Source organism: Nicotiana tabacum, chromosome 10 (assembly GCF_000715075.1).
Source record: "Nicotiana tabacum cultivar K326 chromosome 10, ASM71507v2, whole genome shotgun sequence".
NCBI classification, from domain to species: Eukaryota; Viridiplantae; Streptophyta; class Magnoliopsida; order Solanales; family Solanaceae; genus Nicotiana; species Nicotiana tabacum.
In genome coordinates, this window is record NC_134089.1 from 132,019,372 (window position 1) to 132,036,837 (window position 17,466).

Sequence of the window (17,466 nt, forward strand, 5' to 3'; positions counted from 1 at the left end):
ACTAAGAATTAGCAGCCGCTCACGAATATTGACATACAGCCAATTATGATTAATTTAAAAGTTATTATTAAAATATTTCATAAGCAACCTGAGAGATAAGAAACTAAAGTTGCTTTTGTGATTCTGTCAAAATAACCAATCTTCCTTGTGTTTACGAATAGCTTCGCAAATAAATCTATTTGTTTGGCTTCCTCTAAATGTACTTAAAGGTGACCTTGTTCACTTGTAGCACGTATTTGAGATTGGAGATGATATTGTACAATTTTCCGACGATAAATTTAATAGTAAGTAGACAATTAATTTCTTCGTTTAATTCTTTGCAACTCGAAACATCTAAATAAATGTGAAAATATTATACTTATTCGACTACAATCTTTAATAGAGTTGAAGGGTATCCATGTGCAAGCTAATGTATATTATTGAGAATCATGACACTATTCTTTGTTAGGTGACCAAATAAATTGCAATTGGCAATTTGCATAGACAGTTATCAGTCCAATAAGAGGACACAAGAGGAGGAGGATTCATGAACAAGGGCATATCCGATGAACAAGCTTTCAGCTTAGACTATATATATGTGATACAAGATTCATTAAATAATACAAAAATTAGTTAATACATAAAATATTATCAATAATAGCCAAATGCTGCAAATATTAGCTATTTGGAGCAAAAAAAAAATTAATTTTTGCTTTCTTTTGAGAGGGTGTTATTGGAATTAGATTGGTACATCTTAAGGAGCTTGAGTCTCAGTTTTGGTCTTTTGGATGATTTGGAGGAGTTTTGAGGTGGTTTGAATTAAAAATTCAAAGTAGAAGATGAACATGGAAAAAGATATATGTGTATCATATGTATATCCATGTATACATGTGTATGAGATACATGCGTGATACATGTTTGATATGGTGCAGAAGAAATTTTTTAACTCGACTTTAAAATGAATTTTGATACTAAATCAGTCTAGATCACCTCTAATCTTTCTCAAATTTTGTATATTGACGCATCTATATGTTTTCAATAAATTTCAACCATAGCCATTAAAAAAGGCTCATTTTTGCTTAGGTTTTTAGAATCTTGAATTTCATCTAATATTATTGGTCACGCTTAAAAATATGGAAGGAGAGCGATCTTTGCGTGTGATTCTTGGAGAGAAAGAATTCTTATTTATATGAGTTTTCATTTTTTGTATGCCATTGGCTAGTTTTGATAAGTCTATGATTAATGGCTAGAGATTGGTGTTGGTATTATTTTATACTTTATAATGCAAAATCAAAGATTTCTTTGTACTCCTTTTCCTTCTTTACTTCTTGTCTTTTATGGAAGACAAAGTGTTCCTCATTGATTGCGAAAAGTCTTTTTCTTCACTTTATAATGAATTACTCTTTGTTGGGCTTGTAAGAGCTAGTAAAAGGGAGTGGCCTAGTCCAAATCTGGTTTTGCTAAAATTATTTATTCGATTTTTGAGCTTACCAGAAAAGTGTCCAAATACATGCTTACCAGAATATGTCCAAATTCTTTCTCTTTGAATTGGATTTTGTAACGTCCAATTTATTATTTTGTAACAGTTATAATTAATTCTTGTAACAGCCATGATTTAATTATGTAACAATTGTAGTTAATTAGGTAACGGCTACATTTTAATATTTGTAACAACTACAGATTAATTTCTTCATCTGTAACTGTTCAAACAGCTTTGCCTACAAAAGGCAGTCTTCTTTGTGAAGAATCTGACATAGAGAACACACCTTCATCTCTCTTCTTCAAACGATTTCTGGGCAATTATTTTGTGCAAATTCTAAACTGTCAGCCACGAGTGCACGTGTTTGGAGATGTTGTGGAATCTTGGGAAGAGACCGGTCTTAACGCTTTCAAGTCAATGACTTGCCACGATACAATATTTTTGATAAGTTGTTCTTGTTTCCTTCTTGTTCTTAGTCAATATTATCTACTCATTTTTCTTACAATTTAAAAGAGATTCTACATATAATATTGACTAATGGCTACCACTTTGAACAAAATATTTCCTGATCTGTCAAAGCTTGAGCCTTTAGATGGAAATAATTATAAGCGTTGGTCCCAAAAACTTTTAATTTTCTTTGAACAATTAGAAGTTGATTACGTTTTGTTTAATAAACCACCTGCTAATGTTGTTGCTGATAGTTCTAATGCTAATACTATTGTTGTTGATGATGATGATGATGCTAAGAAGAAATTTGAAAACGATAATAAAACTGTTCGAGGGCATCTACTTAACCATATGAGTAACCCTCTCTTTTATTTGTTTATAAATTATAAATCTGCTAAAGTCATATGGGACAGTTTGGAGAAGAAATATGGTGTAGATAATGCCGGAAAAAAGAAGTATGTCGTTAGAAAGTGGATCAAGTTTCAGATGGTCGACGATAAGCCAATCATGGAGCAGTTTCACGAGTATGAGAACTTGACTGCTGATGTTTTGAACGAAGGCACGAAGATGTGTGATATTCTTCAGGCTAATGTTCTGTTTGAAAAGTTTCCACCTTCCTGGAGTGATTACAGGAATCAACTGAAACACAAAAAGAAAAACATAACTCTTCAAGAATTGATCAGACACATGAGGACTGAGGAAGCAAACTGTCTCAAAGATGAGGAGATAAGATAAAATATCTTTCTCTTAGTTCTTCTAAAGCTAACCTTGTGGAATATTCTATTACTTTTGTAAAACACATGTTTAAAGGAAAACAGAAGAAAGGCCAGGAGAAAGGACAAGTGAAGAGGCATTACATCAACAAGTCGGAGGGCCATATTCAAAAGTCGAAATGACCTTACTATGTCTGTGGCAAAATTGGTCATAAGTCCTTTCAGTGCAACCAGAGACAAGGACAAAGTATGGAGGAAAAGCTCCAGTCCAAGCTAACCTTACTGAGTGTGATGATTTCATTGCTTTTGAGGTCGTTGATGCGAACATGGTAGCTAACAAGACTGACTGGGTACTGGACACAGACGCTTCAAGGCACATTTACGCTAACAAGGAGCTATTTCACGATTTTGAGGAATCTGCTGATAGCGAGTGTGTCTACATGGGTAACTCCACTACAGCTAGAGTTATGGGTAAAGGAAAAATTCTCCTTAAGTTAACTTCTTAAAAAACCTTAGCCTTGAACAATATTTTGTATGTACCCTCCCTTCGTAGAAACTTAGTTTCTGGTGCGCTTTTTAACAAAGCAGGTCTTAAATTTATTTTTGAATCTAATAAAGTTGTTATTTCTCGTGGGGGGAGACTTTGTTGGGAAGGGTTACCTTAGTGGGGGTTTATTTGTACTGAACATCGCTCAAGAGATTACTAATATTAATGTTAGTACTTTCAATTCTGCTTATATTGCCGAGTCTATTGATTTGTGGCATGGTAGATTAGGTCATGTTAATATTGCTTCTATTAAAAAAACTTAGAAAAATGGAATTAATTCATGCAGTTAATGTTGATAATTTTTCTAAGTGTCCTATTTGTGTAGAATCAAAACATACCAAAAAGCCTTTTAAGAATGTAACTAGCAGAAAAACAGAATTACTTGAACTAGTGCATTCAGACTTAACAGATTTCAAGAACACTGTTAGTAAGGGTGGAAAGAAATACTACATCACCTTTGCAGATGACTTTTCTAGATACACTAAGGTATATCTTCTTAAGCCAAAAAATGAGGCAGAAAGCATGTTTTTGAAATACAAGGCAGAAACAGAAAATCAATTAGACAAAAAAATCAAGAGACTTAGGTCTAACAAAAGTGGTGAATATAGTACTAATATTCTGGAAGCCTTTTTGTGAGAAAAATGGTATTATACATGAGGTTAGTGCTCCATATACTCCCCAACAAAATGGTATAGCCGAACAAAAAAATATAACCCTTAAGGAAATGATGAATTCTATGCTTTTGAGTTCGGGTTTATATGATAATATATGGGGGGAGCTGTTTTATCTGCATGTTATGTTCTTAATAAAGGTCCTCATAAGAAGTTAGATAAAACCCCGTATGAGTTATGGAAAGGGTTTGCCCCTAACTTGAAAATTCTGAAAGTGAGGGGTGTTTGGCTAAGGTTGGTCTACGTGATTTTAAACAAGTAACTGTTGGACCCAAGACTTTTGATGCTATTTTCATTGGTTATGCTCAAAATAGTGTTGCGTATAGATTTATGTCTTTGAATGGAAGTTTTATTTGTGTATCTAAAGATGTAGAATTTTTTTGAGCATATTTTTCCATTGAAAAATAATGTGCCTAATAATGCTTCTACATCTATGTCTGTTAATTCTCATATTGTGCCTTCTTCTAGTGTTACTGCTAATGAGCATGAAAATGAACTTAGAAGGAGTAAGAGGCATAGAATTGAAGCTAGCTTTGGCCCTGACTTTATCACTATTTTCTTGACTGAAAATATTTATCTTGATGTTTTGAATGATGAATTAGCGTCTATCTATTTAATAGAAGAAGACCCTAAGACTTATAATGAAGCAATGAGGTCAATAGGTGCTAGTTTTTGGAAAGAGGTCATTAAAAGTGAATTAGACTCTATAGTTTCTAATCACACTTAGGATTTGTCTGATTTGCCTAAAGGTTGTAAACCCATAAGTAGCAAGTGGATATTTAAGAAGAAATTGAGACCTGATGGTACAATTGAGAAATATAAGGGTAGACTCGTTATTGGGGATTTTAACCAAAAGAAAGGCATTGATTACTTTGACACTTATTCTCATGTGACTAAGATAATGACTATTAGAGCTCTTGTTGCTTTAGCTTCTATTAATAATTTTGTGATACATCAAATGGATGTTAAAACGGCTTTCTTAAATAGTGATTTAGAGGAAGAGATCTATATGTCTCAAGATGAGGTATTTGTGATCCAAGGACAGGAGAATAATGTATGCAAATTGAGAAAGTCACTGTATGGTCTAAAGCAGGCACATACGCAATGATATGAAAAATTTAATAGCACATTAGTGGGTAACACTTTTGTTGTTAATGCATCTGATACTTGTATTTATTCCAAGATGATAGGATCAGATTATGTTATTATATGTCTGTATGTGGATGACATGTTAATCTTTGGCCCTAATGTGAATGTTGTTAATGCGACTAAGAATTTTTTGTCTTCTAAATTTGAAATGAAAAATCTTGGAGAAGCAGATGTGATTTTAGGGATTAAAATCAAAAGAACTTCTAATGTTTTTTCGTTATCTCGATCTCATTGTATTGAGAAAATGTTGAAAAGGTTTAATTGTTTTGATGTAGCTCCTGTGAGAACTCCTTATGATCCTAGCATATGCTTGAGAAAGAATACGGAATCTAGTGTTTCTTAAACTGAATATGCTAAGATAATTAGTAGTGTAATGTTTCTCATGAATTATACACGACCTAATATTGCTTATGTTGTTAGTAGATTGAGTAGATATACTCACAACCCTAGTAGTGAACACTGGAATGCTCTTCATCGTTTGCTAAGGTATTTGAGAGGTACTATGGTTTGGTGTTTGCATTTTAATAAATTTCTTACTGTTTTAGAAGGATTTTGTGATGCAAACTGGATTACTGACAATGATGAAATTAGCTCCACTAGTGGCTATGTATTTACTTTGGGTGCACGTGCTATTTCATGGAAGTCTTCAAAACAGACTTGTATAGCACGATCTACTATGGAGTCTAAATTCATTGCTCTTGAGCTGGTAGGGCAAGAAGCCGAGTGGTTGAGAAACTTATTAATAGACGTGTCTTTATGGGAAATACAAGCTTCACCAATTTCTCTACATTGTGACTCACAGGCGGCAATTAGAATTGCCAAAAATAGTATGTACAATGGAAAAAGAAGACATATCCGCATTAGACAAGGTACGGTAAAATAATTGTTGAAACATGATGTTATTTTCTTGGAATATGTAAGATCCGAAAAAAAATTGGTGGATCCTTTAACCAAGGGTTTGACAATGAGAGTTATCATTGAAACGTCGAGGAGGATAGAGCTAAAGCCCATGGATTGAGGAAGTATGGTGGATACCCATTTGTGGCCAAACGAAGCCATATGAGACCTCAATATGCAACCATATTTCCTATTCTTGTGGCGTGTAGTAGTGCTTTATAAGGTTGAGCTTATTTTGCTCTTAATGATTCCATAGCCTTAAGGTGGTCTATGTGTAGAGAGACTTGATGGAATCACCTACGTGAGTATAAATATGCGGTCGCCTTTTATGAAAGACTTGGGGGATGTCTTTCTAGAGCACTCATGAGACCCAAGGTATGTGCATGACCATAAAAGCACTTCGTTAGTATCGCGGAGTTTGCATAGAATTAAGGATATAATATGTGTTATGGGGGTCTCAACTCTCAACTAATGTACATTCAGTTCAAGAGTGCTTCACTTTGTGGGTGTTAGTTGTTGCCTCATTGCACTACGTGTCAATTCAAATCGAAAAATATTGACACTTAAGTACATGTTCCTTCTTTTGCCCAGAATTTTTCTTATTCTATTTTTGTCTTTGCATTAGTGGGATTGTTGGTAGTATTTTATACTTTATAATGCAAAGTCAAAAATTTCTTTGTAGTCCATTTTCCTTCTTTACTTCTTTGTCTTTTGTGGAAAACAAAGTGTCCCTCATTGGTTGTGAAATTTTTTTTCTTCACTTTATAATGAATTACTCTTCGTTGGACTTGTAAAGAGCTAGTAAAAGGAAGTGTCTCGCGCACATGAGAAGTTGGTCTTGAAGGCAAAACGGGTCGATTTGCCTCCTCCCCACCCCCACCTCCGGCGCACGCGAGATATACGTGAGAACTAATCCAAATCTGGTTTTGCTAAAATTATTTCTTTAATTTTTGAGCTTACCAGAAAAGTGTCCAATTACATGCTTACTAGAATATGTCCAAATTCTTTCTCTTTGACTTGGATTTTGTAATGTCCAATTTTGTAACAGCCATAATTTAATTATTGTAACAACCATGATTTAATTCGTGTAACAGCTGTAGTTAATTGGGTAACGGCTGTATTTTAATATCTGTAACACCTACAGATTAATTTCTTCATCTGTAACTGTTCAAACAGCTTTGCCTACAAAGGTCAATCTTCTTTATGAATAATCTGACATAGAGAACACACCTTCATCTCTCTTCTTCAAACGATTTCTGAACGAGTGCACGTGATTGGAGGTGCTGTGGAACCTTGGGGAGCGACCGGTCTTAACGATTTGTATCCAATCAGGCCGAAATCGCTTTCAAGGCAGTAACTTGCAACGATACAATATTTTTGATAAGTTATTGTTTCCTTGTTCTTAGTCAATATTATCTACTCATTTTTCTTACAGTTGGTAAGTTTGGGCTTATTTTATATATTTCCGTAAGATTCTCTAAATTAACATAAAGTTCAAATCATTAATCCACCTCTATTCAGGATACATAGCTGTAAACACTGATCAAATCAAGGAGGATGTGGAGTTGCAGTGTCGTTTAAAGTCAAACTTGTTACACTGGTACTGCAAGCTGAATTGTACTTTTCGTACTTGCTTTTGCCATATATTTCTATGACTACTCTATTTGAAGGGTTCTCCAATTATTCTTTATCAAAACAGTAATCTTTGTCTCAACTATAGGTGTTTATCGGGCGGGCTGAGACGGACTGGACACAAAAATGGTCAGCTCGTTAGGGTTACGGCCGGGTTGTTAGCGGGCTGAAGTTAATGGGCTGGTGGCGGGCTAGGATTTTTCGGGTTCTATAGGGCCCGTACGGGTTCGGGCCTAGCGGGTTTGGGCGGGTCGGGCTTTCATTTTTTTTAACTATCTTATATTTTTCTTTTTCAATATTATTGATAGTTAAGTACTTAAGTGTTTTCAAACTTTTAAGGGTTAAAATTAAAGATTAGAATTGAACTTTTAAGGGTTAGAATTAAAAGAACAAACTAAAAGTCTAAAACATAAAACATATTAACATAAATGCATAAGTCTATATAAAAAATATTGAATAAGAGTATAAGACATTATGCAATATAAAAAATTCACAATATTTAAGTAACTTTGATATTTTTATTGAATAATATATAGTACTACTAATTAATTTGCAAGTTCTTTTTTGATTTTTTAAATATTTGAACTTGCAAATTAAAAGTTTACAACAATTGTTAAAAAAAAGAAGTAATAGTAAATCAAATGTTTTGCATCATCTTTGTAAGCTCTTCCATGTCAATATGAGGTGCTTGGTTTCCGGTATTATAATCAGTACCATAAACCATTATATTTCCAATTTCTTGGTCTTCCTCTTCATCTACCTCGTCGCGCCCTTGATTTCACCGTTATGATCTAATCCAACCTTTGAAGCACACTAGAACTTCCAAAGAGTTGCTGTCCAATGAATGACGGGTATCTCCTAGTTGCTGTCTTGCTTGGCTAAATGCGCTCTCTGATGCGACTGTTGAAAGAGGCACAGTTAGAACGTCTCGAGCCATGGCCGAAAGAACAGGAAACTGATTTGCGTTGCTCCTCCACCAACTCAGAGGTAAAAAATCCTTTGTGGGGGGATCCGGTGACTTTTGCAAGTAGAATTGGAGTTTATCAATATTCCGGCTACTGGTTTGTTGATGCTCTCCTAGTGTAGACCAAATCAAATAATCTTGAACATTATCATCATCTTCCAAATTTGTTCCAGATGTTGAAGTATTACTTGAAGGAATATTTGCATCTACAACCGAAGAAGCATCAATAATGTTAGCATAATAATTATACAAAATTTGTAAATGTTTGTGCAGATCAGAAATACAAGTCTCAGTATCAGGAGTTTAAGTTGGTCCAATATCCATATAAGTATATAAAATATTGATTAATTGGCGACACTTTATCATTTTGATAGTAGGGTTTAAAATAGCACCAATTAGGTAAATAGGGGGAATTGGGAAGAAATATTTTTTAAACTTATCTAGCATGGTTTCAACAACATTAGTATATCCCTCTTTCGCCTTCAACTTATGTAGTAAAAGAGAAATTTCAGCAATGTGAACTAAACCATTTACAATAGTAGGATAATAAGCTCCAGAAAACTCAAGTGTAGCCACATAAAATTTTTGTAAAAATTGTACAACATCATGAATGACATCCCAATTTTTAGATGTTAACAGACGGTTAGGATCGGTACAATGAGACTTAGCAACTTCAGTTAGAAGCATTCTATATTTATAACAACATCTTAGGAACAAATAAGTATAATTCCACCTAGTAACTATTTCTTCAGGCATGAGTCTTGGTTTTAGTCCATAGTGTACACATTTTTCCTTAAATGCATTTAATCTAGCACTTCTATTATTTCCTTGAATTACACCAACAGCTCTTCTAACTAAAGTGATGTCATTGTGAAATAAGTCAAGGCCACTCTTTACAATCAAGTTATAAATATGACATGCACATCTAATATGAAATATTTCAGGAAGTGGTGGGCGTAGATGCAATTTTAGTAATGTAATAGCAGAAGTGTTGTTAGAAGCATTATCAAATGACATACACAAAACTTTTTCAGAAAGATTATAAAATAAAGCAACTTCATGGATAGTAGCACTTATAAATGCACCGGTATGACTTTGATCTTCATCATATTTAAAAGCAATAATACGTTTTTGCATACAAAAATTATCATCTATCCAATGGCATGTAACAGTTAAATAATCATTTCCATTTACAGCACGACCAATATTAGAAGTAAGAGAAACTTTACAAGAAAGACTAGCGAACAAATAACGTATATATGTCTGATATTGTCCATAAAGTCTAAAGATATCAGATCTACAAGTACTTCTAGGAATACCTTTAAACATAAGGTTATAAATTCTTTGAATATAAGTAACAAGATATGGTGAAGAAGCAAAACTAAAAGGTAAACAACCTAAAACAATCATTTTAGCTAATTCTTCTCGATCTTTTTTAATATCGTATTTACCCATTAACCCCCCAGTGACCGGGTTAAGTTTTGGTTGTCCAGCTTCATCGCCTACTCCCCAATCAATAGGATGAATTTCTTCCATGTGCCTACGAAGTTGACCCGTTCCCCCATTCTTACCGGGCTCGTGTTTATAAACTTCATTACATATTTTACATTTTACATAATCTTTCTCATTTTCAAGTCTATCAAAAAAATTCCAACACTTACTTCTTAATCTTCGATTCTTCTTAATAGGCAAAGGAGGCTTACTTACACTTCCACCTCTAATATTTTGACTAGCATTACCGGGTGTATGTGGTGGTGTTTCAAGATTATCGGGTGATTGAATATCATCTAAAATATCATCTAAATCATCATCAATACCAAAATTTTCTTGAAGTAGCTCATAATCTACATTTACGTTTTCGGGTGAACTTTCAGAAACATGTGTTGCACTACTAGAAGAACCACCTCTTACTCTTTTGGAATTTTTCTTACTACCACCTTTACTAGTGCAAGCTTTTTTGGCCGCTCTAAGTAAATCCATTATCTAATTTAAAACAAAAAATTCAAATAATAATTCTAAATAATAAAGAGAAAGGGATGGAACGAGTGAACCGGGATTCCGAATGCCGCACTAAATTTGATATAGAAACGAGAAAGTAGAAACTCAAACTTCAAATCTTCAATTGATATTTGATAACTTGATAATTAATGTCACACTTCATTTGAATAATTGAACTAGAAATTTATGATAATAATACTTTTGTAATGAAAGTATGAAACTTGTAAGTTGAAACTTGAAAGCTTGAAATAATGAGCAATTGAGAATATTATCAAGAGAGAATTGAGAGATAATTAGAGAGAATTGAGAGATAATTGTGAGGAATAATAAAAAAGAAGGGGAGTATTTATAGTTTTTTAAAAGGATTCAATTGCAATTTACAAATTATAAAGGGGGGGGGGGGGGGGGGGGCTAAAATATAAATAAAATACCAAATTTTGGCTGCTTTTGACAGATTTGGCCGTTGGCCAACGGTCATTTTTGAAATTTGACCGTTGGCAACGGTCAGATTTAATTTAAAAAAAAATTAGGCGGTTTAGCGGGCTGTCGCGGGCTGAGGCCCGTTAAGAACCCGTTAAGGGATTAACGGGTTGTGACGGGTTCGGGTACCCGTTTGGCGAAAATTTAACGTTACTAGCCTGCCCTCCGTCCAACCCGTCCCAACCCGGAAAAATATGCACAGTAACGGGTTGGACCGGGCTGACCCGGGTTGTTAGCGGGTCAACCCGACCCGATTAACACCTCTAGTCTCAACACGAGTTTAACTTATACTCAATAACAGTACAAAATATTTTTTACACTATTAGATCATATAAAAGAATTACAGGTAACAGTTGATAATAAATGGCATTAGCAACCTGATATCATTATCAATGGTGGAGGCATGATTTTTATTAAGGGTTCAAAAAAAAAAAAAGTTTAAAAATTATAAAAGAGATTATAGCTAGTGGGAATTGAACCAATAATAACCAAATAAATGTTTTGAATCTCCTTGACCACTAAGCTATGCTTTTGGGCTATGTAAAAGAGATTCAAAACATAATATATAGAGATAAAAAATAAATTTTCCCTTATATATACCGTGTAATTTTTCGACGATCCGCCCCTGCCTGATACAACAAAGTTAAGAACATAAATTAAATTCCCTCAACAGAGAACTGGCCTGGTTCATAAGTGAAAAGAAGTAGGTGTTAAATGAAGATGAATAGGGAAGCTGCAAATGAAGAGTTTACTCATTGAATGTACAAAAGCTCTAATCCTTCATAGCACAAATAGATTACTCACTAGGACTAGGATAATTACAAGCATAGTCTAGACTAAAAATTCCACAAAAATATTGCTAACATCTACCTTCAGTTTACTGAGTGATATAAGGACTAGGAACTCTATCTGTTATTTATTACACAAAGAAACCAGCAAGGTATCCCGCGTTAATACAAGGTCCGAGGAAGGATCACACTTAAGGGTGTGATGTAGATAGCCTAACCTAATGTAAGTATTAGGGCCTATTTCTGCTGCTCGAACCCGTGACTTATCGGTCACACAGAGACAACTTTACCGTTACTCCAATGCTCCCCTTCAAACTGGAAAAATTTCAGCAATAGACATTGTTAGGGATATAGTAGATATGCACTAGATCCAATATCATATTTGATGATTTGAACATATTTTTATGAACGTTATTTGATATAAAAAATATATGGCATTTGATATTCTTTTATCATAATTATTTTTAATTGTTTGATTAACTTGATAAGGCCCTTGATTAAATTTTGAGACTTGTCATCGTGATGGAGATCATGATAATGAGAGTAAAGTTTTTTATAATTTAATCTAAATTTTTTCTTGATCGTAGGATTATTAATTTGGACATTATCAATATTTATGTGATCGTCTTTATGGGATAAAGATTAGTTAATCTCATTAACTAAATCACATAGATAGATAATGCAAATAGAGATATGATCATTGAACCGACTCATTGGATAATTCTAATAGTTAGAATTACCATAATCTGTCAATAGAATATTCTCTTGAAGAATGTGATGTAAGATTTCCTTTGACCTGAGATCGTCATAGTAATTGACAAGTTATTTGTTGTGCTTTAATACTAAACACCTATGGCCCTATGGCGATAGTTGAAAGGATATTGGGTATGATTGAATACTTGTAGAATTAGTGATTTGATCAAGATGGAATCTGTCAACTCTTGGTAATGAGTTTAAGCTCCATGTTATCATGAATTATAAACGACCAAACTAAGACCTTGGTCAGGGCAATTGAATGAAAGAAGAAATGAGTTTCTTAGGTCATTCAATGGTCGATTATATTTGACATGAACACATAGTTGGTCATCCATTTGGATTTGACAGTTGAACCATATCCTAGGGTGACCTAGAGCTATAAGGACAGAAGTAATTACTACATTATTCTTCTACTGGTTCTTGAGAGTAAATTGTATACTTCATGCTATCCGGTCGTTAATGAATGTTGCTAGACGCTACCCTTGATTAGTATATTGATGTGGTCAATTTACTACCGGTTTAGTATTGAACCTATGGGGTCGCACACTAACGAGTGTTCTGATCTTTGCTAAAGGATTAATTATTTTATTGTTTGATAATTAAATTAAAGAATTTAATTAGTCAAATAAATTTAGTTATTAGTCCAAATGAAATATTGTTATATTCTTTGCTAACACAAAGGATATGATTAATATTGTGAACAAATTAAAGTTTTTTATTTGAAATAAAAAATTATATCTCTTGATTAAAATATATATTATTTTATATTAAATATATTATATAAAATATTAATTAAACAACAACAGGTTGTTGAAAACTTATTGAGTGAAATCCAACTGAAATTTGGATTCACGTATAAAGTCCACAAAGGACTACGGCATATACGTAAATCCCATTAGGAATGGAATATAAGTTTTCCATTAGAAAAGCTTTATAGTACTCAATTAGAATTGGTATTTATGGAAAGGCTTGGCAGTTTCGAATGGGAATTCAATTTTCCATCGAAAATTTCCAAAACAGGTTTATTTTGGAATAAATTTTTACTCTAAGTAAATCATTAGATCAACCAAATAGGAAAGAGGGTTTATAGGTGGTGGCTATATAAAGGATGATGGAAAAAATTTGCCGTGTTATTAATTTCTTGAGAAGAAAAATATTTTGTAAAAGTGAGAGTGCAATACAAAGCCAAGAGAGAAAATACAATTACAAGAAAAGTGTTTCTTGTTCTTTTATCTTTGAGTTGAGATTTTTGAGAAAAATTTCAACACAATATTCTTCGTTCAATTTATTCGCGGGTTTCATTGATCAAAGAGTTGATAGTAAGGATTGGTCTCGGTGTGGATACGCATAGAGTCTTCGCACTATCGAAGAAAATTCTAAAACGAGTCACTCTTCACCAAGTACGTCTCAGATCCGATCTTTGACATGTAAATAAATTTTAAACACGAAAAATTATTATTGTCTTCCGCTGCGTGTCACGAACACGTATACGCAATCATTCAGACATATACAAAGAAAGAGTGAACCAGCTCAGCTTTCCGTAGCTGGACTGAGAAGCCCCATACGTTCAGCAAGGTTTTCTACATTAAATCCGCGACTCCACCAATATCTCTGGTTTTCTGCTAGCATGCTATCACACGTTAAGCCATTGATGTCTTTACTTACCATCTCAACTTCCTGCGGCTCAGATAAACCAGGAGTCTCAGTTAAGAATTGTTGCCAAAATACATCATTACCCGAGTTTGACACTGATTTAGACATGTCAGTGTTACCCTCAGCCTGATTTTTCGTCGCATCAATACTCATAGTACTGGTGATCTTGGTATTTGCATTAGTCTGATCTGATGGCTTAAGATGGCATTCGAGATTGATATAAATTGATGATATGACTGGACTCAAAGGTCCTCCTAACTCGGGCGAAGATTGTATATCCCTTGAAGGCGATGATGAGTGATCGATAGGAGAGTTTCTTTTACCAGAATCATCTGATGAAGTATCCATTTCGCGTATAACAATTGGTGAAGGTAAAGGTTGTGTATGCTCGAAATCATACATTTGATCTTCGGTTGGAGTCTTCCGAATTCCATATAGAAAACGTTCCCAAAAATTGATCGAAGATTCCAACTTTTTAACTATCTCAATGTCCAACTTAGGACCAACTATAGAGTTAGTTGCATTCTCTTCCTCAATCAAGTAATTGGAAACTAACAACCGTCTTTTCTTGCTGTTATTGTTTGTGTACTGAATAAAATCGGACGAAAATTCAGGCCTTTGCAATAATTGAGCCAAAAGGGATATTAATTTTCCCTGCCTCTGAACAATAGTCTGCAAACGTTGTTCCATAGACTTAACACCAAACTCATATTCTTGATTAAATTTCTCATGCTTTTCAGCTGATGACTGAAGTAAGCTATTTTCCCTTTTTAGCCTCTCAATTTCTTCTTCATATTCTTGTCTTTCTGAATCAGTCAATGGCGCCACAGATTGTGATCCTGTTGCAGAGTGGCTGTGAATCGGCTTTCGTCTATAAATGTTCTTCAATAAATGTCTCTGTCCCCTTAAAAACTCCTCATTTGCAAATTCCCATTGTTCAGGATCAACCTTTCTGAATCCCTATAGAATGATAATCAAATAAAACTTTGTTAAACAAAAAGTATTTAAAACTGAAAAAAGAATGGGAGTGTTGGTGGAATTGGTAAAGTTGTTGCAAGGATAAGACTGAAAGGTGGTCCAGCTCGTCCCCATACCCGCAAAGCAGGAGGTTAGTGCATTGGGCTGCCCTTTTATTTAAAACTGAAAAGAACTTAAAAATGAACTCAAAAGGATGGTCCACTTACATAAGTATTAAGTTGTCTGATAAAGCTGGAGAAGTTATTGTGTTTAAAGTATTTTGGAAGCAAATCTCTGGCAAACTCAGGTGGATTCCAAACAACAAAGCTACGGCCATTGTGATTCCAAGAAACGACTGGATTTGTGTACGGATCATCTACTAATTCATATGTCTTTGATAAGAAAGGTGCTGGAGCAGAACTTGAACCGCTGTTGCAATTATCCATCACTATACCAACCATATGAACATATACCAACCAATATTAAGAAGATCCTTAATTTAACGAACTTTTTTGGGTTTCTTATTTTCACGTCAAAGAGAAAGAGAAGGACACAACCAAGACTCAATTAGTATATGTGACTAAGAAGATTAAAAGAAAGAAATCCAGGTTTGAATGGGAAAGGGCAAGAAAATTATAAGAAATGAGATCATAAAGATAGGTGGTTTAGAAGAAACTAAAAGGAGAAGTGTATATAAAAGGGGGAAGGACTAAGGTGAAAAGAAAATAGTGTTTTTCTCATAAATTCAGATTGACTGGGAGAGGGAAGACTTGACTTTGAAATTGGATTGGAACAAGTGGTGGAGAGAAATTGGGCCATCTTGGGGTTAGGGAAAGAGTGCTCCCTCCTTTTTAATTTAGATAATAATATATTTGTATGAATTTCGATTAATATTTTAAAATATATATTTTTATCATATTAATATGGAAAAATTATAATTTGTAGCACTTTCCGTAATTTTTTAATATTTAAATTTAAAATATTGTATTGAACTAATATAATTTTAACTTCAAAGTTTAATCAAATTAATTTTTAATAAGCGAAATATGTCATCTAAATTAACAAGTATTATTTTTTGCATGGAATATTCAACGGTCCTTTTTGTTCATTTGTCTTTTGACTATTTTGCTTCGCTTTCAGCGTTCCAACTTTGAAGATATATATAGAGAGAGAGCACGAGAGTAGAATTCTGTAGTCAGAGGTATCATGATTTATGACTTTTTATTTTGTTTAGTAATTAATTAGGAGAGGCTGCTACTACTTTGACCGGGTGCTCTGTATTTTCCTTTTTACAATATTAAAGAGTGTACTACTACTACCGCACTTCTGACACTCCAGATATTTTGAGTCTAATTTATTCCCATTTTTTAGTGTACTTGCTTTGTTCTTACTTTCAATTGGTTGGTTTATTCAAATTTTGTATAGAATCTTAAAATTATTAATATGTCATTTATTTAATATTTATATATAATATGATCTTATACCATTACTATCTGCTATTATGATACAATTACCACTCTAAGCAAAAAAAAAAATATAATTACCACCATCAGTCTTCACTATATAATAGTTATCGCCACCACCACCACCAATATATATATATATATATATATATATATATATATATATATATATATATATATATATATATATATATATATATATATATATATATATAAACACACACACACACAATGGAATAAGACCCTCTATTTATAGGGAGATGATGACTTAGCCACAAAGTAATAAACCCTAGAATCTCTCTAAATATAGACATTCACTATAAATAAAATTCTATTTATAACACCCCCACTTGAATGTCTATTCAACAGATAATGTGCCTCGTTAAAACCTTAACTAAAATAAAACCCAATGCGAAAAAAATTCTAGAGAAGAAAAAAGAATACACATATCTAACAATACGCCTTTTGGTTGCTTCATTAAAAACCTTGCAAGGAAAATCTAGTGGGACAAAACCTTGTGAGGGAAAAAGAGTACAACGCGTATTAACTCCCCATAATAAGAGCATCAATTCACATCCTTGAGCCTTCGCATTCCAATCTTGTGCACCATCTTTCAAAAGATTGTTGGTAGAGATTTGATAAATAAATCAGCCATATTAACTTGAATGAATATTTTGCACCTTGAAATCATGATTCGTGATAGATATATAATGTCTTCATAAATATCTTGGAATGGCTCTTCAATATCTCTATAGAGGTATTCTCGCTATCACATTATCATGCTTATAGTTATAGCAAGATACATATGTGCATAAATTGCACTTAGGAAGTGGTACTTCATGACCAAGAATTGTATATGCTTCAAGCGATTTTAATCCCTCAAGGATTGTCA

General features: G+C 33.5%; 2 protein-coding genes across 2 annotated transcripts; one reads left to right on the forward strand and one right to left on the reverse strand.

The window, feature by feature from the left end:
* The first annotated feature begins 1,996 nt into the window (after positions 1-1,996).
* LOC142165387 (uncharacterized) lies at positions 1,997-5,329 on the forward strand. Its single transcript, XM_075223953.1, has 6 exons — positions 1,997-2,615; positions 2,845-3,090; positions 3,492-3,652; positions 4,211-4,499; positions 4,587-4,930; positions 5,021-5,329. Exons 1-6 carry the CDS (start codon positions 1,997-1,999, stop codon positions 5,327-5,329), a joined length of 1,968 nt encoding a protein of 655 aa, XP_075080054.1.
* An 8,600-nt stretch (positions 5,330-13,929) lies between these two features.
* LOC107812985 (heat stress transcription factor A-4c) lies at positions 13,930-15,794 on the reverse strand. The gene is made up of 2 exons (XM_016638181.2): positions 15,339-15,794; positions 13,930-15,114 (listed from the first exon to the last, which is right to left on the reverse strand). The coding sequence occupies exons 1-2, from the start codon at positions 15,570-15,572 to the stop codon at positions 14,032-14,034; spliced, it is 1,317 nt and encodes a 438-aa protein (XP_016493667.1). The 5' UTR covers positions 15,573-15,794; the 3' UTR covers positions 13,930-14,031.
* Positions 15,795-17,466: the final 1,672 nt, after the last annotated feature.

What these genes read in the sequence shown, in the direction of transcription:
- LOC107812985 (XM_016638181.2), bottom strand. Translation starts at nt 15,572, where the DNA reads ATGGTTGGTATAGTGATGGATAATTGCAACAGCGGTTCAAGTTCTGCT. An exon ending in TCAGACAACTTAATACTTAT is followed by an intron (nt 15,115 to 15,338) that starts GTAAGTGGACCA and finishes ATCATTCTATAG; the next exon opens with GGATTCAGAAAGGTTGATCC.
- LOC142165387 (XM_075223953.1), top strand. Translation starts at nt 1,997, where the DNA reads ATGGCTACCACTTTGAACAAAATATTTCCTGATCTGTCAAAGCTTGAG. An exon ending in GAGGACTGAGGAAGCAAACT is followed by an intron (nt 2,616 to 2,844) that starts GTCTCAAAGATG and finishes AAGTCCTTTCAG; the next exon opens with TGCAACCAGAGACAAGGACA. An exon ending in ACTTTTCTAGATACACTAAG is followed by an intron (nt 3,653 to 4,210) that starts GTATATCTTCTT and finishes CTAAAGATGTAG; the next exon opens with AATTTTTTTGAGCATATTTT.